The sequence below is a fragment of the Pelecanus crispus genome, chromosome 11 (genome assembly GCF_030463565.1).
Source record: "Pelecanus crispus isolate bPelCri1 chromosome 11, bPelCri1.pri, whole genome shotgun sequence".
NCBI classification, from domain to species: domain Eukaryota; kingdom Metazoa; phylum Chordata; class Aves; order Pelecaniformes; family Pelecanidae; genus Pelecanus; species Pelecanus crispus.
The window spans coordinates 39203006-39226818 of record NC_134653.1 but is presented as its reverse complement, the minus strand read 5'-3'; the positions used below and the strand labels follow the sequence as shown (position 1 = coordinate 39226818).

The window sequence follows — 23813 nt, the reverse complement described above, 5'->3', positions numbered from 1 at the left end:
TGAAAGCTAGTCCTGGTAACTTTTTTTAGAAGGTCTGGCACCATTCCCCCAGCTGGTTCCCCAGGAAGGGACTGGTCTGTCTGCCAAGTGCTTCACCTGCACAAAGCCAGATGCAGTGGGGTCTGGGTATCACCCCTCCAACTATAACTCTTCTATTCCTATAGCTCATTCCCATCTTACTTTCTTTTACATTCCTCCCCCCCCCCCCGCCCAATATTCTCTTTCATTCTTTCCTTCTTCATCCTTTCTCCTCTGCCGCCACATCAGTCAACCTGTTCATCACAAATACTCTCTAAATTTTTAGCTACGAGAAGTATTAAAAACAGAGTTACTGCAATATCTGGACAACATAAACCCCTCATAATCCTGTTTCTACATTCTTTGACTGCTGCCTCTGTCGGCGGCATCACTTACCCTGCCTACAGCTGAGCTGAGACCACGTGGGGGAAATAGACTGCATATTTTAGTATGTGTAAATCATTAGACTTGTGAGGTTTTGTAATAATCTTAACTTCTTTTCTGTATTTTCTTGTATTTTCTTAGCAATCAATGGGATCAGAAATACAGCGATCAAGAGACTGACATTATACACTAGCTAAATCTTTCTGTAAAAACTTAATAGCCTTCAGTACATAAAGCTTCGGCACAGGAAAACAATGGTCATATACCAGGACTTCAGCGGCATCCTTGCAAGTCACTGTAACATTCCGTATAAATAGTGACTATACGTATGGGGGTTTTTATTCAGTCCTGTAAAATAACTTTTTATCTGGTGGTTCAGTTCTCTTATCATCCACAGCTTGTTTACTGAATTTTAAGTCTTGGGCAAGATGAAGCAAGCTCATGAGGAGTCACTGGTTTTCAAAAGATACAAGCTCCAGATAACTGAGGACAAGTAAAGCACACAACAATATTGAAATCGCTGAGTTTTATTGTAGCTGACTGAGACAGAGTGTGCTTTGAGGCTGGGAAATTTCCATTACTGAAGTGCAGGACAGAGCCTGGATACTGCTGCTACTGCAGTTGAAAAATAAAAGCAACTTAATTTTATATAGACAGCAACAAAGTGTCAGTATATTAACTAAAATTGTTAGAATGATGTAATAACCCTTTAAGGTTGCTGTAAAATAGATCCCTTTTAAAATATTTAGAGTATAATTGTAAGCTAGTTGTACAAAACTAAGGAAGATAAAAATGACTTGAAGTTGCACCTGTGTTTTCAAACTGTATTTGCAAACAGCAAATGTAACAAGAATATGATAGATAACAGAAGACATCTCCTACAACACTGACAGATTCTGACAGTGACAGAACAATACCCAGTGCAAGATCAAGGTTGTTACTGTCAGTGTAGTTCTGCAATTAATAACCATTTGTGCTCCCCTTGGCATGCACAAGACAAACACAGCAGTCTGTTTACTAGTTTTAACTCCATGGTGCATAAGCTACCATAAACTTCCTGCAAAGTCAGTCAGCATGCTGAATGGGGAGAAAAGGAAATACTGGGCGAAAAAAGTAAATGTTTTGGCTTCGGTTGTCCAGCAATTGGGGCGAGAGACTGTTTTTAACTTCCCAATGGCGTTAAGATCACAGCGAGATGGTCATTTTCGTTGAGGTCGCTTTATGCTGTCAAAGCAGTGGCTGGCATTTAAATGAAGATCAGTCTCAAGGGATTTCAGCTGTATGTCACCGGTTAAATTAAGCCCAGGTAGGTACTGACGAGAAGTTATTAGCATCTGATGCTCTTTATGAATCTTAGGATAGTTCCCGGTGGATCAGAGCTCATATCTAAGCAATTTAAGTTTGTGTCACATTCATCACCATGGTTCCTGAGTGCCTCAGAAGTTAAAATACATCTTTATGAAACATCTTACATGTCTTATTTCACTCTCTCGTCACCCCCGCACAGAGGCTTGAGGTCTTTTTAAATGATGCTGGGAAAATTGTTTTGTATTATAATGCCTGCATTTTCTTGGGAAGATGGGGAGGTTCAGGTTCACGCTGAGGTACGCTGAAAGCAAATGCCTTACTCTACAGCAGCTACCGAGAAACCTGCGTCTTCAGTGTCCCCACGCAAATAACACAACTAATACAACAATAATGATTTTTGGGAGATGTAGCTTTAATTTTAAATTAGAAAAAAAATTTGAAATCTGTCCCACCCCCAACAGAGTGGCACCATAGGGCAGCTACACAGCTGTTGTGGTTTAGCCCCAGCCAGCAACTAAGCACCACGCAGCCGCTCGCTCACTCGCCCTACCCCGGCGGGATGGGGGAGGGAATCGGAGGAGTGAGAAAAAACACTCCTGGGTTGAGATAAGAACAGTTTAATAATTGAAATAAAGTAAAAAATAATAATAACAATATAATAATAACAACAATATACAAAGCAAGTGATGCACAATGCAATGGCTCACCACCTGCCGACCGATACCCAGACAGTTCCCGAGCAGCGATCGCTGCTCCCCGGCCAACCCCCCCCAGTTTCTATACTGAGCATGATGTCATATGGTATGGAATAGCCCTTTGGTCAGTTTGGATCAACTATTCTGGCTGTGCCCCCTCCCAGTTTCTTGTGCACCTGGCAGAGCATGGGAAGCTGAAAAGTCCTTGATTGGCATAAGCAGTACTTAGCAACAACTAAAAACATCAGTGTGTTATCAACATTCTTCTCCTACTAAATCCAAAACACAGCACTATGCCTGCTACTAGGAAGAAAATTAACTCTATCCCAGCCGAAACCAGGACAATAGCGTTTGTCCTTCGCCTAAACCTGATAACGCTGTTTCCAGGACTCGTAGGGCCTTTCATAGTATGACACTTACTTTTCAAGAGACCTATTTTTTACAGAACATGAAGGTAACAGTTAAAGTAGGTATGTATAACAGTATAGAGAATTTCTAGACCCAGATCGTAGAATGAACTCATCCATGTGATTCCCAAACTTGATATGGAGACAGTCCAAACCATGGCATATTTAAACAGACCGATCGTATGCCTTAGCCGTTTCCTAATATAGCTTTCAATCTGAAGATCCTGCATTTCTGTTTGGACAAACTCTTCTTAGGAGTGCTTTTATTTCTTTTTGAAACAATAAGGGATTTTTTCCTCCTGCTTTTCATTATCTGCTCTCATTTTTTAATAAGTATCACATCTTCTCCCCCAACATAACCCTTTATTTTGATCATAGAACTAAAAATTTTCTTAAAACACATTTACGGTTTTTCCAGAATTGAGGCTTAAGGTAAAAGACCCAACATTAAGTGCAGGTAATGGCAGTGTATTTAAATAGGTTGAAAAGCAATCGATAACACTTCTGCCTGGTTTGCCTATCTCGGTAATTGTAGTGCTTCATTGAAATATATGCACTAAGTTCTGTCACAGGAGAAATTGTTGGGAAAGCATGCCATAGCCTTTTGACCGCTTATTTGGGTTTAACTGGATTAGACATAGATTTGAACACAGCACTCAAAGGAGCTGACAGTCTTTCCACAATTTCCTGGTCTGCCTTGTTGGTTTCCTTTTTGATCAGACACATCCTGGTAAAGGTAGAAAATAATCTAGATACACACCAGTTTTTAATTAAATTTGCTGTGACAGGTTGTGTTTAAGATAGATTCTCTATAATAATTGGTTTTGCATTTGGTGATGACAGATTTATTTATGTATGTCATCAGAATTGTAAGCATAACTTCTTGTTTAGAGTTAGGAGAACCTTTTAAATAATATTTTACTTGGTTTCTGAAAATTTAAACATGCATTCACTTTTACTGCCGTCTAAAATTTCTGAGAAAAATAATACTGTGTTCCTAAAGCGCAGAAGAACACATAATGGAAAGGAGAGCATTAGATACAAGTAAAAGTAAATACATCGGAAGCATGGTCCCATTCAAATACATAAAAAAACCCCCAAGCTGTATAGTTGAATGTCTGTTAAATACAGAGAGGAGTTTATTAGGTTATGCCGGTCATCCATGACAGCTTTCACTCCATCAAACTAGGCTGGGGCTGCATCTGAAGCCCAGACCCTGTTGGGTAGGCCTGCATCAAAGGAGAGTCCTCGGGCTGCAGTCTGGCTAACCAGCTGCGCAACTGAGACCAGAAACTCTTCCCCCTTGACTTCTGGTCAAACGGCAAGCCCGATGCTTTGGGGGATGTTAGTAAGTTGTAATCAGGAGATTGCACAGCATTTAGACTCAGCTACGGAAAATTGCAGTTGTTTGGTCGATGGCAAAAGGAAGCTGGTTTGCAGCAAGTAGTGACAGAAGGCAGCGGGATGCCAGAAATGACCTTCTGGCAGTTGGGAGAAGGAAGACACGGAGTACGCTGGTGGGGACACCTTCAAGACAAAGACAGACACGAAGCAGCAGGATTGTCAGCAGAGATGTCAATACTAAAAATGTCAATAGAAAGAGAGAGCAGAGCTGAGCCGAGAGATAAACGTTGAAAGAAAGAAGAGGGCAAAGTACAACCAGGTGAGAACCTGAGAGCAACTGGACTGTCATGTAACAGCTTCTGGCTGAGCACTGTTACAACAGGAATGCAAACTTAATACCTGCTTACAAGAAAAAAGCTTGGTAGTCAAGGGGTGATTGGATGATTCCACACTGGGGTCTTCTGACAGACCGAGATGGGTGTAAATGTGGAGACGCAGGCATGCCACGATGTATAAAGATACGTATTTGAACGAATTTTCAAAGGAACATAAGATACAGCACATCTCAGGCAGCTGTGGCAATAGCGGTTAAAGCAAGTAGCAGTAGGATTTCAGATCAGGGGTTAGTACAAAAAGATCATTAGAGAACTGCAGCAAAAAAATTCAGAAGTGACGTTAAGATCCTTGTGCACAACTTTTGCAAGCTTCCAGATCAAGCAAAAGCTATTTTGGGAAAACTGACCCTTGCACAAAACCAGAAAAGATAGACGCTGTCGCAAGTGGCAACCAGAGCACGATACAAACTATCATCAACTGCATTTTCACCTCCCATTCAAAGCCTTGAGCTTGTTTACATTTATATGGGAAACAACTAACAGGACAATATACTTCTACATAAAAAGACTATGCCAACTAGAGGTTGCGAAACTACACGCTGAAGTTAGGAAATGTCAGAAATAAAACTGCCCTTATTACAGTAACTCAGCGTTCACATAGAATAACCTTGTGCTGCATGACATCAGAAGGTTGTAGCGTAGCCAAGAATAGCGCACACCCCTTCTGGGTCTCGGACCAGCGCATCGAACGCGAGAGAAGCCCTTTCTTTTCCTGCAGCTGACTCACTGCCGGTCCTCCTGCGCTCTGTGTCAAGCACAGCTGCTCAGAACGTACAGCCTGCGGTACGCACTTAACGTGCGCTGTAGCAAGCACCGACAGAAGCCAGAGGCGACGTGCAGGGGCCTGCAGGACACCAGGCCTGCCAGCCCCGCTCTCAAGGCCTTCTTCGGGCTGGCGCCCGTCGGCCAGAAGCTCGAGCCTCGCACTGCGCCACGCAGACGCCCCGGCCCGCCCGACGCCGGCAGGGCCCGTCCCACGGCCTCCCGGCGGGAGGGAGGAGGCCGGGACGCGAGAGCGGGACACCGAACCCGGCCCTGCCCGGGCTCCATTTCCTGCCCCCGGCCCGCCGTCACCTGACACCTCTAATGGCGCCGAGCGGCCGCGCGCCCGCAGCGCCGGCACGCCCACCACGTGACCAGCCCGCCGCGCCCCCCTCCCCAGCGGCTGCGGTTACCGCAGTCCCCGGGCCCGCCCCCGGGCCCGCCCCCGCCCCGCCCGCCGCCGCCCCGCCCCGCCGCCGCTCCCTCCGCGCGAGCCCCCACCCCCTGCTCCCCTTCCCCCGGCCCGGGTCGATGCGCGCGCGCGCGGCCGGCAGCGTCTCCTCACAGCGGCCGCGGGGGTGACGGCGCTGACGGGGCCTCGGGGCCGGCGGCAGCGGCCGGTGCTCCGGAGCGCGGCGGAGCGGGCGACGCCTCTTTTCCTCCCTCCCGCACCCTTCTCCTCGTCCCCCTCCTTCCTCCTCCCCCCGCCTCCGCCCCCCCGCACGCAGTCACCGCGGTTCCCGGCACGGACAACATGGCGGCGGTGTCGGGGGCCGGGGCTGCGGGCGGCTCTGCCAACGCCGGGGGCCCGGAGATGGTGCGGGGCCAAGTGTTCGACGTGGGGCCCCGCTACACCAACCTCTCCTACATCGGCGAGGGGGCCTACGGCATGGTGTGGTGAGTGCCGGCCGCCGAGCCCGGCTGGGGCAGCGCCCTTGCCCTGAACGACTCCCTCCTTCCCTCCCCGCCGCCCTGCCCGGCCGCAGCCTCCCTGGGGCCCGGCCCCGGGCTCGGGCCCGCCCTTGCAGGGGGCAGAGGCCCGTGCCTTGGCCTCGGGGGAGGGGAGGCCGGCGCTCGAGCATCTCCCCCTCGCTCTCCTCAGCTCTGCTTTTCCCTTCGCGTTCCCGCGGTTGTCCCTCCGGCATCACCCTCCCCCTCCCTCGCTGCCGCCTCCCCCCCGCCAAAAAAAATTCCTCCATCGATGGGTGCAGCTGAACGTCTCGTTCCCTTGCAGTCGTGCGTTTATTGGATATTTTTTGTCCCTGCCTCTAGAGCTGGTTGCTGTTTTTATTTTCTTCGTCTCTGTAGTGTGATTGCAGGCGTTCAAAAAGGGGAAAAGGTCGTAAAATTCTGCTAGCGATTCCGCGTTTCTCTTTGTGCCCGTGGAAGGCTCACCTGGCTGCATGTCCCCGAGGTCACAGTTGATAAGCCAAGTGGATCTGTGCATACGAATTGCTGCCCCTACCTGCCTTTTCTTAGGACGTGCCGTCTGTGCTGCATGGCCTGCCAGATTAGTCTCTAAATTAACATGTATACAGGTGAAAGTTCTCAGCCGTTCTAGCTCTTGGTTATTTTGGATCGTGAAGACTTGTACTAAGTCTCACTAAAAAGCAAGCGATCGTGTGTGTTAGCTTTGGTTAATATCAGCCTTAAAGAGTGAGGTGAATGAACTGCAAAATACCGAAGATGTAAACTAACCTGATTGGGAGTGTGAGTTGGGATTTTTTTTAGCAATCTAAATGAGTTGGGATGATGCTCTGTGATGGTATATCTGTTGACTGTGTTATAAATCTGACACGCTTAGTGACCTTGCTTAGGATTTCATATTCTGTCTTCTATGAGTAAAACAGGTTAAAAAAAACCTTACTTCTGAAATAATTTAAGGGTTGCAGATGAGAAACTTTTTGTTAGTGCTTTGTCAACTTTCTTCCAACGCTGCTTCTGTTTCTTCAGCGTGTTTTTTGACCAGAGGTTCTAAATGAGGTTCATAGGCTATGACTTTGTGAAAGCTTTATCGGCATTAATTTCTCTCTCTGATGCTTAATCTTTTGTCAACTAGTGCATTTCTCCGCGAAGGCTCTTCACAGCCTTCAGCTGTGTGTTACAGATTTTTATAGCTATCGTTTTTTGCATATAGTCATTGAATTGTGCTGGCCTGTTAGGATGAAGTCATCCTGTGTTTCAGGGTGGAAGCTTTCATCTAGGCCTGAACTTAGCTGGGAGATGAGCCTCTCTTACAAAGTTTTGAGTTGCGGCCTTCACTTTTTTGCTGTGGGAAGAACATCCAAAATGTAAATCAGAAATCCTGTTTATGGTATAAAAATATCCTTGTTATTGTTTCAGTGTTAGAAATCACAGCAATATATCCAGTCCAAAACTTGTTAATATAGCTTATGGTACAAGCTGTATTTTATTATGGTGCACTTTATCGTCTGAGCTAGGGCAAATAAACCGGTGCAGATAATCTCGGTACTAACTGCACTGGTTTACGCTTGCAGTCTGATTTAGGAAGGTACTTGGTAATCGTACGTCCAAGATGTATGCTGTGTATAGTCCGGTTCATGTCAGCAGGGTGTTAAAAGCGTGTTTAACAGACAACGTGTTAAAGCTAAAATATTTCATCACAGATCGGAGATAACAAGAAGCAGTACGATGGCAGCTGATGGCCTTTTTTGGCATCACTGTGCTAGCGAGCAGATACAGGGGAAACAGGGCCGCTTTCTACCCCTCCAAATGGTATGTTATTAAGTTCTGTACTGAAACTGCTTCCCCACCAAAACTATATAAGGTTATCCTTTAAATAAAAAAACTTACTCGAATACATTGTGTCTGCTCTGAGTGCTATACACAATTATTAAAAAAAAAAAAAATCCAAATCTCCGGTTCAGTTGAAATACGCACTTGGCTCCTGTGTTTTCTACTCTAAAATTAATAATGTGAAATACTAAATTCGGTGTGTTGTGCTCTTAGTTATTGCTCTTCTGCCTCGGGTGTGAAATGACAGGGAACAAAGTCTCAGTTCGTATTGCGTACTTGATAAGGGAAGCGTTGGATGCACTTGTTGTAGTTAAATGCCATAGCAACTGTAATGTTTCGTTGCGCCTAACATACAAGCTCTTATGATTAAATAAGATTACTTATCAGTCAATGGAGGTATGGGTTACGCAGTTTAATACTACGTGGTTCTTATCTTGCTTTGATTGCTAATGCAGTGAGGATGTGCGGGAGCTTCTCCCTTGGGAGGCGGGGTAGAGGGCAAGCTATGAGTGTGCAGATGGAGATGTTTCCCGCAACTGCAAAATCCATTTAAATTTGTACACTTTAATGAAGGAAAGTAGAGCAGGCTCTGATGGTTTTGTTTTGGACGCAGGGCTAATGTGCGTGACTTGGGAGATGCTAGTTGTTTTCCGTATAACAAGCCTTATGGTACAACACACTTGTAAATAAGTGACTTAACTCTTAAAATCCTTCACTCTTTTCCTTGTTTTTCCTAATTCTTATATTTCTGGGTTAGGGAGTTGAAAACAATAAAATTCTTTTAATTATGTTACTGAATAAAAGGGCAAATGTAGTATTCTTAGGATAGTGCTGTTACGGTCGGTCTTCCATTTTGATTTTGCAGCAGAGAGAATAATGTTTGAGAAACATTGATCACAACATAAAATAACAGCACAGGAAGTAGAGGAAGATGTTGACTGAATAGGCTGTATGCGAATGTTCTCTCATCTGGATTTGAAAAGCCTTAAAGGCATTTAACTATTTTCCCTAGTGCAGTCATTTTTAACATAATCGGGTTTTGAGTAAAAATAAACTTAACAGAGCGGTATATTTACTGCTGTGTTGTGGTTGCGCGTTCTCAGCTTCGTAAGCAGAAAAGGCACGTTATCAGGTGAACTCCGTAATGTCCTCCAGTTAAACTCTGCCAGAAATGTTCATCCTTTGATACAGGCTTGCATTTTACTTGGAAATTTTGTTGCTGGGCGTGGAGCGGTTAATAAGTGAATATCCATGACAGTGTCCCTTTCGAACCTATTTTTTCTTTTCAGTATTTCTGCGTGTAAAACTAGGGGATGACTGCGGTGCAAACAAAGTTTTGGCCAAAATCCTCAGCACTTTGTAGGACTGCAGGACATTCTTTGAGCAATTTAGTCATACAGTCATGTTGGTTACTCTGAATTAATTTATCCAAATCCATGCAAATGTTATGTTTATTTTTTTTTCCCCTTCCCCTTTTCTTTTGCCTAAGAGTTGTTTTGAGGGGTTTTGGTGTGAAGCTCTTCATGTGACTTTCCCTTTCTTTCAGTGATAGGGGATTATCAGTCTCAGAGTCAGCTGGGACCGACTTTCAGACCAAGTCTGAAGTTTCAGAACTATCGTTCAAACACAATAAAGTGTGAAAGGTTTTTGAGATTGTCTCCTCCTTGTCAACTGTGTGGGATTTTTTGGGGTGGTTTTTTTTTTTTGTTTTCTTTTTGCAAAAAAACCCAAACCAACCTGTTAACAGGCTGTACTTTAAACACAGTAAAACAGTGATAAAAATACGCTTGTGTTGAGCTTTAAATTTCCAGGGTGAATTGTTCTTCTTCCAGTTGGTCAGTGCTAGTTTGGCAAGGATGATCATTTGACAGTTTAAAACAAGTCAGCTTTTTGGAAAGAAATGCTGAATGGGAATGTGATTGGGATGTTCTCTTTTACATTCTGTTTTTTGGAAGTCGTTTTTGTCATCAGGCTTACGTTGTGAAGTGCTATCACTGCTGCAAATAACCGCATATAAATAATAAACATGAATGCAGGTGGCAGAAAACGATCTCGAAGCTCAAATCTTGGGCCTGAATTTGACTGGGTCGCTACAAAGACATCTTTGTGTTACTGATGTGCTATAGAAGAGTGATACTGGAAGTTACGGTACTCAATAGATGAACGTTGAAGTAATACTGAAAAGAATATTTAAATAGTTTTTTTTCAGTAGTTTTTTCAAAGTTCTCCTCCTTTCTACTGTCTCATGCAAGAGCCCTGCTTTTCGAGGATGGATCATTTGAAATAAAATCTGTGAAGTATATGCATGAAGAGGCTCGAAACGGGAAAAAAAATCAGGAATAGAATGATCTGCAAGGCGTAGATATTTATATTAAAAGATTAAAATAGAAAACTTGATGGGATTTATGGTTGTGTACTATTTTCTTTTGAGACAGTCCAACGTTACACAAAAAAGTAGCGTTTGCATCCCTCTGTGAGGGTCAGATTGGTGATCTGGGGTGGACTGCTTAGTGGCAAGGATCAGAAACGGTCTATAATTTTTTTTCTGTGTTAACTATTGCATTGATCTGGAGAGAGTACCCTTTAATGATAGAGCAAGCACAGAGATTCCTGTCCCTGTTTATATGCGCTTTTAGGGAGCACAGGTTGGGTATGGGTGTCGAAACCTGGTAATTAACACGTTCGGGTCTGTGTGATAAGGAGAACAGGGAGCCGATGCAAGTTAGCCAACCCTAATAGGTCCTCCTTAGTGCAAGGATCAGAGCAGAGAATTAGGGAATGTAACTGGTGAGTAGTTACCAGCTTCTTTCCTCTGGGGAGAAGGCCGAGGTAAGCATTTCCTTTCAGTCACTCAGACTTCTAGCACTTGCTTAACCTGACCTGGAAACACAAAAGGAGTAATTAGAGCTGCTTTTCCTGCTCTCCTCTGTGATGGGACAGGTGGTCGGCAAGCTGTGCAGCAGGCATCAGGGACGGGACAGCAGCTACTCGCTCTCTGTATCAGAGCTGTCTTTAAGATTTATGGAAGATAAGAGGTAGCAACTTCTCCTGTCTGCCCAAAGTAATGGGATACTAGCGTAAGAGGTGAAGAGTGAGGCTCAGGGACACTTGCATTTTCTAAATAAATACACGCTTTCTCAGCATAGCGTGGTCCAGCCCATGGAAACAGATAGAGATAACTTGTGCTATGTTTTTTTTAGGTGTGATTTATTAAGGAAATAAGGCTTATGTGTTCAGAGTATCTGTACGTGGTTGCACCAGTCCGTCTCCTGTACCCCTACGTATGATTCTTGCCCCTGTTGCCTGCCTTCCATCAAATTTGACAGATGGTAGAAGTTGTAAAGATGGAAAGTTTCTGCAAGTTAATTAAAAATAGGTATTTTGCTAGAGCGAATAAATCCTATATGCTGCTCCACTGAGGAAGAGACTGCATCAGGAGGTTGCATATGAGAAGTCAGACTCCCCCAAAGAGACGTGACAGATGCCCCAGTTTCACGGATGGATTTATTGGTACTCTCGAGACCACAAATGTGTATTTGTAGGACACCAGGCTCTGTTAGTTCAGTGAGCTCCTTGTTTAGGAGTGGGGATCTACAGGCCACAGAAGAGTTAATACTTACTGAGTAGGTGTACAGCTCGACTTGAGTTGAAAACTAATACTTCGCAAACATAGTAATTTTATTAATGCTTTTTACGCTGATGCTTTGTCACAGCTTTCAGCTGTGATCTAGAAATGAAATTAACTGATCAATTTGGTATTTAATAAAAATATTTTATGACATCTTGCTGTGGAATATTTCATGGAATAATGCGGTTTGAAAGAGACTTCCTGAGGTCACGTAGTCCAACCTCCTACTCAAAGCAGGGCTGATGTCAAAATTAGATCAAGTTGCTCAACTGGTCCACTCAATATTTCCAAAATCTCCAGGGGTGGAGGAGATTCCACATCATCTGTGGGCAGCTTCTGGTTCTAGTGTTTAACCAACTGCCCAGTGAAACTTTTGCCCTTAAAAACAAAAGAGTTTTCCTTGCCGTGACTTGTGACCGTCGCCTCTTGTCCTTTGTACTTTTTACCTCTGAGAAGAGCCTGGATCAGTTTTCTCTGTAATTCCCTTTTATGTAACTTAAAAGAGCAAATAGATGCTTTCCACACACCCACCCCCCCCCTTTTTTTTTCCCCCTCCTAGCCTATATGAATCTACTTTCCTCAATTTTTTTCTTGTATGTTATGTCCCTCAGCCCCCTGTGCGTCCCAGCGGGTTTCTGCTGGACTTGCTCCAGCACTGGGAGAGAGAAAAACTGGATGCTGTGTTTCAAATGTGGCCTCACAACAGTAATTGCTTTCCTTGACCTGCTGGCTATGCACTTAATAATGCAGCCCAGTCCGTGGTTAGCCTTCATCGCTGTAAGCACGTGCTGCTAATGGATGAAGTTGGATGTTGTTCTGGTAGTCCAGAAAATAGTTTTATTTGCACTTAAAGCGAGGTATGTTAGGAACTTTTAAAATAAGGCCTGAAAAAAACGCCAAACCCCACAACATTTTATTAAGTGATTTCAAGTGTATTTGATTTTGATTTCCAGATCGCTCAAATGAAGCATATGCAGTCATAAACATATTTTAGAATATAACTTTTATTGTGTTGTAAGGGAAATTAAATTAACAGTATATGTGAAATGCAGCAAAGCGTAGGTTGTTTCAGGTGATTTATCCGTGTCAAGCCTAGATTCTATTAATTGTTAGGTCAGTTATTAAAGAGGGTTGTTTGCTCGTGAATTAATCTCCTTTTCAGAAGAGAGCTTATTTTCCTTTGCTTTATTACAACTTTTGTAGGCATATAAAGAAGCGATTCGCAAACTCATCTTTTTGCAAGGTACGTTAAAAGCCAAATATATTTTATTTCATTATCAGCTTGGACCGGGCAGATCAGTACGATCCGAGTAGTAGTAAATGTCATTAATTCAGATGGGGTTATTTGATGAGATATTGGTAGATACTTTGGCAAGACGAGGTTTCTCGTACTTCATCGGCATGCAGTAGGTTGGTTTCTGTTTCAGAGAGCATTCCTGTCTCCACCCCTTTCCGCTGGGTTTCTGGTGGCTGGGTGAGAGCTAGAGCAGAGGCAGCCTCGCATCCCCTGCGGAGGGGACTGCACCGCGGCTCCCACCCGGGCTGCCTGCACGCGGGCTGAAGAAAGAGCTGTCGAAGGGTTGCTGTGTGCCTTCCCAGGCCCGGCTGCCTTTCATGGGGAATGAAATACTGATATTTTTGCGTGTGTGTGTGTATATACAGGGCTTGTAGGAAGGCTTAGTTGAAATATTGTTCTATTAGATTTGGGCATAATCTTCCACAACAGCCCAGTTTTTAGCGGAGTTGTGCACCTGGTTTTGCTATCTATCTTGTTTAGCAGTACTTAAGATCACAACAGCCTGAGTCCTATTAAGGGAAAATCTCTTCTTTTGGAAGTTGTTCTTTTGTATTTTAAGCGAGTTTTCATAAAATACTGAAATACTCTGTGGTGATTAGCATGCAAATGAGAGTTTTTGTTACATCGTAGAAAGTAATTCGTCTGTGTTGTGGGTATGTCTTAAGTACCACCAACTTGCAATTAGGCTTATAGTTTATAATATGCAATTACTTCATTTTGCAGTTTTCCTTAAAATTAGCAGCTGTCACTGCAGTACCTTACTTCTTGCTCGTTTGGAGGGAAGGCAGTTTGCTCCACAAATATTGCTGATGTGTCCTCGGTAAAACTCAAAGTCAGTTGAGCACCGCAAGTCAATACTCCCCAGACTGCTTCAGTCCGGAACTTGCCCAGTTTTATTGGGATTTGGATGGTGCAGGGAAGCCCAAATGACATTCAGCCTGTCTGTTATATTGGAATTTTCTAGGTGTTTCGTAATTGTGAAGTATCTTCCTTTTAGTTACAGTAGCCAACATGTCTTAATGCTGATACCCTGTCTGAACAAAACACAAAATTGTTAATATATTGAAGGGCTAGGGTTTACTGTTGGCATGTCTTTTTAAAAAAAGATGGAAGAAACATGCAAAAATCGCCTCGTAAGCCGACGCTGAAGGGAAGTAACTTCTGATAGTGGCGAGATGCACATTCGGTGCTAGCGGTTTGATTTTGTTTTGCAAGTGGAATACTGAACTAACCGTGGCAGAGTGGACAGTAGCAATGAGCTTGCTTTCTTTAGTGCTTTGTGACAGTTTTCATTCTGCACTGATGTTTCTACAGGTTTAGGAAAACCTCTGCTTCTACATATGCGTTAATGATTTTGTTCAGTGATTTCTTTCTTATTTTCTGTTGGAGTGAAATACCATGAACTCTCTTTTCTGAAGATTTATATTGTGTGGAATCAATTAAATAAGCTAATTAGTGAAAAATACAGTAATTGTCTGGATCTTGTGGGTTTTCCTTTTTCTAAAGCTGATTTTAGGAGGAGTATTTGGGATACTAGTCAAATTAGAACCTTATTAGACAAAAGAGTAAACCAACATTGGGGAATTTGTTAATACCGTTACCCCTCACAGCTCTCTGGTAGTGCTCTCCCTTCTCTCTAGGAAAGGGGAACTATTTCCTATGCACGTTTGTAGTGCCTGCTTTGCTGCTAGGGTGGCGGTGGTGCTTGTTTTCCAGGCTCTGGAGTAATGTTGGTTGTGTAACGGAGCTGCCGTCGCTGTCTTGGTGGCTTTTTGTGGCCTCTTGAGAAGCCGTAAACACAGGAGGAGGAAGTCAGCATTTCATCGGCTCGTGTGGAGGTTTAGCTTTCATGACAGTCGGGCCTAGACACTTCAGCTGTGGTTTCCATGACTGATTTGTGCTGATCTCAGGCTGCGCTGCTTCTAAAGGGGCAGCCTTTCCTTCCGTGCCTCAGGTCGTGTCATTCCTTCCTCTGCTCTTGTGCTGGTGCTTACAGAGCTGTAGTTAGCTGTGTTGGAAAACTGATTTAGCGGAGAAGTTACTTAAAAAAAAAAAAAAAAAAAAAAAAATTAAAGGTGGTAAGTTGATGCAAGTGATGCAAAACCCTGTGAGTGCTAGTGCTGACACAGGAAAGGAACAGGAATATGCAGGTAAAGACTTCTTCAGTGTTCCCGTTCCTAAGCTGCTTTGACTTGGAGCTGCTTCGGTTCTCTGAACTGTCACAAAGGCGGCCATCGCTCGAACCAAAAAAGCGAGAAAGGGACAGGGTTGTGAGGCACAAAAGGGAGAGCGAACAACTGTCGCTCCTTTTACTTCACTGAGCTCTTGGGTTGTTTCAGATGTTGTCTAGCTCTTAACAGTTTTACCCTGAAATGGATTCCCACAGGAGTTGTCTTTAAGTTTATACAGAGAGAAGAAAAATAGATAATATCTTATCAAAAGCAACGCGTGCTTTTGGAACGAAGGGTTTATTTCGCAGATAGCCAAAGGGCCTTTAAATGTAACGGTGAAGTTCGCCTAAATGTTAAATTTGGCATAGATGCTATCAAAGGAAATATTGGCAGCGGAGAACCTGTAAACCTCTCAAGTAGGGAGGATACGTGGGAAGGCAAGAAGTAGACAAAATACTAAGATGTAAGAGTTGTCTATTTTCTGAAGACTGACTTGAACTAAAGTGGCATAGAGTAGGCATACATGATGATTTGAAGTCACGGTGCTTCGCAGCTAAAGATATAGAAAGAAAAATACATATTAGAAGAGATTGAGAGAAATGATCGTTTTTTTCAAACAACTAAGATTGATCAAAACACCATGAAGTTAAATGACATCTTTAGGCAAACAATACAGAACCTTGGGTGAAATAGCTAACATTTTTCTAATAGTAATGTTAAGGCGTAGTTCTAGAGTTGCTGCTCATCATGCTTCTGCTTAGTAGGTGCTAACAAAATACAAATCATCTGGTCTGCCACACCCGGGATTATGAATTGACTGAGCTGGCGAAAGTAATAGACTCCATTTTGCAGGACTAGCTACTTGTTTTCAAAATACTAGGAGTGATCTAAGGAATTAAGCTATTAAGTCATTATTATGTGCATAGTAAATAGTTTAAAATTGTAATGCTTTGGAAGGTTTACTTTTCAAAATCCGGAAAATAAAATTGTGCCCATCTAACCTATTGGAATTATTTGAGTAGCTATATGAAAACAAATCTCCTATAGGAGGTTACAAAAGTGCTTTAAGAATTGGTGGCATAAAGAGCAGAACTGCCAAATAGTCAAATCACAAGTAATTATTCATTTTTGTCATGGGAGGAAAGAGTTGGCATAATTGTGCCAGAACCCTTTAACGTTAGGATTGATTTTGAATGTTATGAGAAAGATGACTGAAAAAGTAGGTGGTAAAAGAGAAGGTAATGCAGTTACATTTTGACCCGGTAAGCTTCAGAGGTTAACTAAAAGCCTGACAGAGCAGTCTGCAGTGGTCACTTGGGCATCTTGCTATGGACTTGTGATAAAATAAGGGATGCTGGTTTGGAAAATGTATTTATTTTTCCACATGTTGGAAAAGAAAAAAAAATCAACTTTACAAGAAATACAAACAAAAATAGTTTGCTTAGGTATCTTCTATAATAAAAACAAAACCATAGCAGTGATCATTTGGTGATGAGCAACAGACAAAAAGGGACTAGGAATACGGATAAACTCATGAGGAGTTTGTGAAGTATGACAGTTGCTTTGCAGAGGGGTCATGATGAAAGGTTTAGAAACAGGGGTTCGTATTTTCTTAGCCCCAAAGCAATAATCTATCCACTGATACGAGAATCCTGACGAATGAAAAACTGCTTAAAGCCCAAACCAACACCAAAACAAACCCAAGATTTTTTCAAATAGCATGCAATTAGGAATTTTCAGGTAGGGCCAGATTATTACTGCTGCAAATTGGATCACATTTACTGTATAGTTATTTGAATGGTCTGTTGTTGCTCGGTCTTCCTCTGCTGCCATTTTTGTAGTGTGAGAGGCAAGAAAATGGGGAGAAATTGTCAGTGAGTTTCAGTGTCTGCAGTCAGCTGTACGTCACAGCGGTGCATACTCTTTTTCTTTCCTCGACGAAAATGGGACTTAAGACAAATCTGAGGTCATCCTGTAATTTATAACTTGAGGTAGGTTTCTGGCACACTTGACAAATGGGGGAGAATTCAGCAATCAGATAATGATAAGAGGTCCATTTCTTAAACACTCAAACTTTCCGCAATTCAGTATGTAATTCTTGTATCTAGGCTTACTCTGCGGTATTTCAATTTTGAATTCAAGTTTTTTGGCCTCTTCTTTCATTTTAAGCTATTAGCGCTTACACATGTTTCCCAAAGACTGAGAAGATAATACGTACAGCTGTCTCTTAATAATCAACAGGGGGTGTCTGTAGCATACCAATAGATAAATCAAGAGTGCTGAATTACAACTTATTTGACTTTTGTCCCTCAGAGTAGGATGAAAAAGTACATGGTGCTCACGTTCTTAAAGTTATTATAATCTTTTCGTAGCTTGAAAAGCAACTAGAGCCTCAAGGCTGAGTTGTTTTTTGGTTTGTTTGTTTAAGAAGCTAATATTTAGGTAGTTCTCCATTTTCATGGATCTACTAACCTTCCTCCATGGTAGGAATTAGTCTGTAAAACGAAATCTTTAATGAAGAAAAATAAAAGTATATTAGGATGTCTCTGTCTCTATAGTTTATTTCCTGAATTCACAGCTGAGAAGTTTGGGAGATGTTCTGTTATTGAGAACCTCTTCTAGAGAAAGGTAATAGTTAAATAAAAAGAAAAACCTCTGAGCAAGACATGGGTTGTCTTTACATAAACTGAGGTTTGTTAAAACAAGGCAACTGTATCTTAATGTGAATAGGCACATAATCCTTTTAAAATCTGATTCTGTAAGTTAGTGCTAATAAAAAAGGTCTAATGAATAATATGCTTTTTATCTGCAAAAATATTATTAATAAATGGAACAAAGTAACAATTTTCTAATAATGTAGGTGTTCACAGTTGGGGACAAAAAGTATATTCAGCAGTGTAAAAATGACACATTACGGGATGTCCTCAAATCTGAAACTGTCTTTGACTACTTTTATCCTTTTTCCAGTCTTTTCTCTTTGGTAAAAAAAAAAAAAAAATACACTGTAGCTGCCTCCTGTATTTTAATCATCTAGAATCAGAGACTAATTATTCTGAAGAATCTGAAAGGGTTAATATCAGAGTTTTTTTAAAAAACGAAACAAAAGAAAAAACACTCACCCCCCCCATCCCCACCCCCCAAACATCAAACCTGCAAACAAACAGTCCCCTCCACAAATCTGCACCCCTAACGCCACCTTCCTCCACCCCCAGAAATTGTAGCGAACAGTCTGTTATGGTACTCCTGGTTATTACTATATCATAATACTGCATTATTTTTCTTAGAGCAGTGTCGTGCTTTAATCCCAGCCGGCAGCTAAGCACCACACGGCCGCTCGCTCACCCTCCCCCCCCGGTGGGGTGAGGGAGAGAATCAGAAGGGTAGAAGTAAGAAAGTAAGAAAACTCATGGGTTGAGATAAGAAGGGGTTAATAATTGAAATATTATTATTATCTTTATTATAATAATATAATGGTGAAAGGGAAAACAACAACAAGAGGAACAAAACCCAGGAAAAACAAGTGATGCAACTGCTCTCCACCCGCCGACCGACGCCCAGCCTGTCCCCGAGCAGCGATCGCAGCCCCCCGGCCCGCTCCCCCCGTTTTGTATGCTGCCCATGACGCCGTATGGTATGGAATAGCCCTTTGGTCAGTTTGGATCAGCTCTCCTGGCTGTGCCCCCTCCCAGCTTCTTGTGCACCTGGCAGAGCATGGGAAGCTGAAAAAGGCCTTGACTGGCATAAGCAGTACTCAGCAACAACTAAAACATCAGTGTGTTATCAACATTGTTCTCATACTAAATCCAAAACACAGCACTATGCCAGCTACTAGGAGGAAAATTAACTCCATCCCAGCCAAAACCAGGACAAGCAGTCTTAACAATAAGTTTAAGCTGTTTGCATTGTAACTTGATAAATGCCAGCATGTTGTAGAAATGTCCATGATTGAGCTAAATGTAGACTGAACAAAAAGATTAAAGATCTTCATAGATGAGTTTGGGAATTATTTTTGCTTTTCCTCTCCTGGTTGCAAGCAGAATTATTCGGTATTTCAGAAAGATTCTTATCCCTGGGTATGCCCTTGGAATCCTGTTTCCACAGCAATATAAAGCTATTGATAAAACAACCCTTTTAAACTTCAAATCAGTCTTTTATTTAGAGCTGTAATTAGGATGTTTGCTGGTAGCATTGTGTATTTTTACATGTATGTATGCATATGCTGGGAGCAGCCTGTAAAACAGCCATAAGGTGAATAATCCTAGAAGTGTTGGAAGAATATCCTGCGATGTGGTGAGCCTTCAGGCAGCATGGCAGAGGAGTCTACTGCGGATGGGGATGCCGACAGAGTAGGCAGTTGTTTTTCAATGGTTATATGAAGAAACAGCCCTCTGTGGGATGTAACTATTGCCAGGAGCTGGCTCCTTTCCTCCCGGCAGCTGCAGCATGCTCTCACTTGTTCCAGTTCTGCTCCGAAATGAAACATGTGAAGAATAGAAATGGATGGAAGAACATGCAGCAGCCATTGTGGGTAGAAGGAGCTAAGCGAAGCTTTGGCACTTGTCCCAGTCTGTCTGGTGAAAAGCTTTCCTTCCTTGAGAAGGAATTAATGGGAGAGGGGCTACATGTGAGAGGTTCATCTTAGCAATTAGTATGCTGTTTTCTGTAGGCTGCTCAGATACTGCGGTGCACTTTCTGGTCATTGCATTTGGAAGCAACCCCACCCCGGGCTTCTTTTTGAAAAGGAAGTTGGTACCGGAGCAGGAGAAGGATAAAACACTGGCTTTAAAAGTTGTGTGGCGCAACTCCTTGGGTTATAAATGCTCATTTGTTTATTTTGTACAGCTGTGCAAGATGTTTTACTTAGTCAAAACTTTGTTATGTATTTACAAGATACTTAATATTAGGAATGATAAAGTGTACTGCTAGGGCTTGTATTGATTTTCACATTGTGTCTTAAAAGTATCAAAATAATGGTGCTATTGCAGGTTGTCACACGATAGTAGCCACAGCTTGCAATAGGAATAATGTGGTGTATACTGGAGTTGGGCAATTGCAAAATCTATATTTAAATTTATCGCGCTACGGATAAATAGCACGTACAGCTGAATGGTTGCATGAGCTTGTGAAGCTGCACATTGTTGGGGTGGAAATAAATCCCTCCTGAATATTTAAAGTGTCGGTAACTAGACTGATCATAGAATAATGTGAATAACACGCCGACTGTTAAAGGGGAAGTTCTGTGTGCAGCGATTGGTATATGTTGTTAATGGTTAGAAACTAAAAGCTATAAATTCTCACTCTAAAAGTTGTTAGTATGTGACTGTTATTCCCACTTTACAGATTTTTATCTTCTCTGGAAAAAAGTCTAGATAATTGAAGGTTCTTGCCTTTAGGAGTTAACTGCTTCAGTGAAAATATAAACAGTTGTTGTGAGATTAGTAGAAGCTGAAAGTCTAGACAACTAGGTTAGACTGTGGACAGTGGGACAGCACTTCCAGAAGGCAAATAATCTAAATTTAGGATGTGCTGGGTAGTGGATGGGATGTATATGTGGCGCTATGCTTTTTGGACTGTAGGGGGGGCACTGGTGATTATTAGTCGTAAAATTAGATCTCTGATTCTAGCTAAGGGGGTAAGCGAGATGAATCCTGCGTGAAGTGCTAAGTAAGCTTTTACATTAACTGCAGCGAGTTAATGCATCGAGGGTTTGGACTTGCACTTTTTATAGTTGTTTCATTTGCGAACACTACAAATGGACACTGTGTGTGAGCAGCATATTTCTTCAGGAGAGTTCTGGAGAGTAGTGGGTAAATCTGGTGTTGATGGCAGGTAGTGGTTGGATGGAGATCGTGAGGAACAGGGGAAGCGTTGGGAAATGGTTCAGTCTGACCTCTAAAGGACCCAGTTTTGTTAGTTTACGGTGTTTCCTAGGTGGTGACATAGATATTGCTATATGGTTTCATAGGTCAAGTAGGTGTCTGATTGTAGCATACGTGCATGAGAGAACATATGACTGTTCAGTTCTGCTGAAGTTCGCTCTAATATGTAGCTTTTACAGTTTTCTATAGCACATGTTAAATTGAAGAAGCACTGTTTTTTAAAGGGTCTCAGAGTTTACTCAAAGCCGTATTTGCTTTGAGGGCTGTGACTCTGAGAATGTGAAATGGTATTACCTTTACAACACAGCTTCTCTGTGTACCTGTATTATGCATGATATTTAAAGTATTATGCACAAGTAAGTGTACCTAACTACCTGTATGATTAGCTTCTTGCTCATAGGAATTGAGATAATCTTTCGTATGTTCAATGAAGTTACAGAAAAGCTCGTATCTCAGAAGGTGTGACAACAGCCATAAATGTGGTATCCCTTTTAATGTTTCAACTAGGTAGTATTTTGATTTTGCTCTCCTTAGCTGAAGCTTTGCGGTGGTAACAGCAATGCATGCTTAGCTACATTAGTGTGGTGAGATCTTCCGATACAAACAGAAAAATGACTGTATGCAGAATGTACACTGGAAAGGAAATTGATTGCATCTTTACTGCAAATAGACAACTTTTTTTCCACGCTGAATCATCTGTTTTATAGTTGAACCATCTGAAAGCAAAATTACCCGTCCTTTTTTAAATAACAGCATAAACCTTTTGCTAAAAAAATGCTTCAAGAGCTATAAGTGAAACAGCTACAAGAGAGGAAATCTTGGTATATTTAATTGACGAATTCAAGTTCATTGAATCTGTACAAGGAAAGATGCATATCTTTCATCAATAACCAACCTTTGCTTGAGAAGCAATAACTTAGAGATTTATCCAATATTGTAAGAGATTAGGAGCTTTTATTTAAGCAGCATTAATTGGTAAATATTGGCATTTTGCCTTTTTCTGCTCTGCACAGCTGCTGCTGTCCTGTACTTTGAAAGGAAGTAAGATTCTGCACTGTGGGAGAACAAAATATGCTTAAGTCAATACAAAGAAGGAGGCAGGGGGTTTGTTTAGAACGATGAAATGGTCCATTGGATTCTTTCATTTCTTTCCCAAATACAGGTTGTTCGTGCTTCGGAACTATTTCTAGCTTTGTTTTCTGTTTGTGACTTACCTTACTGGCATATTGTAAACACCGCAGGTGATTAACTGATTAACTAAGAAAATTACTGTAGATGAAGTGCTCTTGAAGGCTATGCCAAGTTACACGTACGGCACTTTGTTATTATCTATTTTGGGACTTATGAACTGCTTATGTGTTATCTATACATATGTAATAGCAACAGTTGTAATGAATACTTGCTTAGGATGTGGAATTTCAAAGCACCCTGTGGAGCATTCGAGTTCAGTGTTTCTAGAGGCAAATAAATTGTGCAGTCTGTCTGTGGTTATAGACCAGAGTTATGGATGCAGACAGGTCAAAGTGATTCTGTGGAAAAATCATGCAAAAAGGATGTCACTGCATATGCATGAGCTTACTGGCGGCACAAATTCTATGTCATTTTTAATAATGAAAGTGAGAAATGTTAAACGCTTTTGCATACAGCGGTAACAGTACTGTCTCAAAACCACCTTGTCGCACCGTAAATCTGTTCAGTGGCAGAACAACATTGACGGGGCCAGGCATCTGAATTCCTTTCGGGTCTCCTTTTCTAATTGGATTTTCGTATTTCATTCTGCTTTACCTGATCACCAGGTACCTGGACATCTCAGCAGAGTAAGGAGAACTAAGAGAGTTTCAAAGAATGTTCTGGGACTCGATTATAGAAAATTGGTGGAACGCAAAGCCTGTTTGGCTAGTATGTTTATATTTTTATATGAAATAGTTGAGGCTAACAGAAATGTTTAAATGTAGGCTTGATTATTCTTTAATTTCCAAACAATGCAGTAGTTGGGAAAGAGAAATTTGAAAGGAACAAGAATCGTGTACGCACATTTAAATTCTAATGAATTAATTTACCATATACTTTTAATACAAAGGGAAATCATTATAATGAGATGCTTTATCATTCATATAAGCAAGACCATAGAAAACACACTAAAATTTGTAAGTATTCAGAACATTTTTACTAAATAATTATGAGTCCAAATTGTAGAAAATTGTGTATGTTCTACTGAGGCTTTTTACTAGGCTCAGGCTGTGATATTCTTCATAAATGTGTAGGCATTTTGAATGGAAATACTGAGACTGCTTTATTGGTATAGCTAGGAATGCTGTTCTGAACTTTTGAAATCACAGTACTGCAAATGTGGCAGCCAGTGTGTTTGTTGATATGGGTCACAATCACCATGTTACCTCATTGTACTGCTGCTTGCTTTCACTTCATGTGTGTAGTTAGATACGTTCTTTCTCTTCTCGAACTCTGTTATCTTTGGAATTGAACCTGGAAGGGTGTTTTCACAAATTCCCCATGCCTTTTGTTCTTCCGTGTCTGTTCTTCGTGGAGGTGCCAACAGTGTAGCTTGATGGAGGAGTAAAAGGTCATGGCAGTTGGGATTCCTTGCAGGATTTAGACAAGGATGTGGAATTCTGCTGCTTGAAAGATGATTTATGAAGGTTTTTTTGCGCTCCAAAGGGAATGGGTTAACTCAAGATGAACTTTTTTTCTCAAACTTCTTGATGACAGCATATAGGAAAAGACTCAAACTTGTTTGTTCCGCAGGCTCG

The 23813-nt window shown here is 42.0% G+C and overlaps 1 protein-coding gene across 1 annotated transcript in view; it reads left to right on the top strand.

Annotated features, from left to right (window-relative positions):
- The first annotated feature begins 6067 nt into the window (after nucleotides 1-6067).
- The window catches only part of MAPK1 (mitogen-activated protein kinase 1), a 40236-nt gene continuing 22490 nt past the window's right edge, over nucleotides 6068-23813 (top strand). Inside the window, exon 1 of the mRNA XM_075718406.1 lies at nucleotides 6068-6210. Within this exon, the coding sequence (XP_075574521.1) occupies nucleotides 6068-6210 (143 nt within the window). The remainder of the gene's footprint in view (nucleotides 6211-23813) is intronic.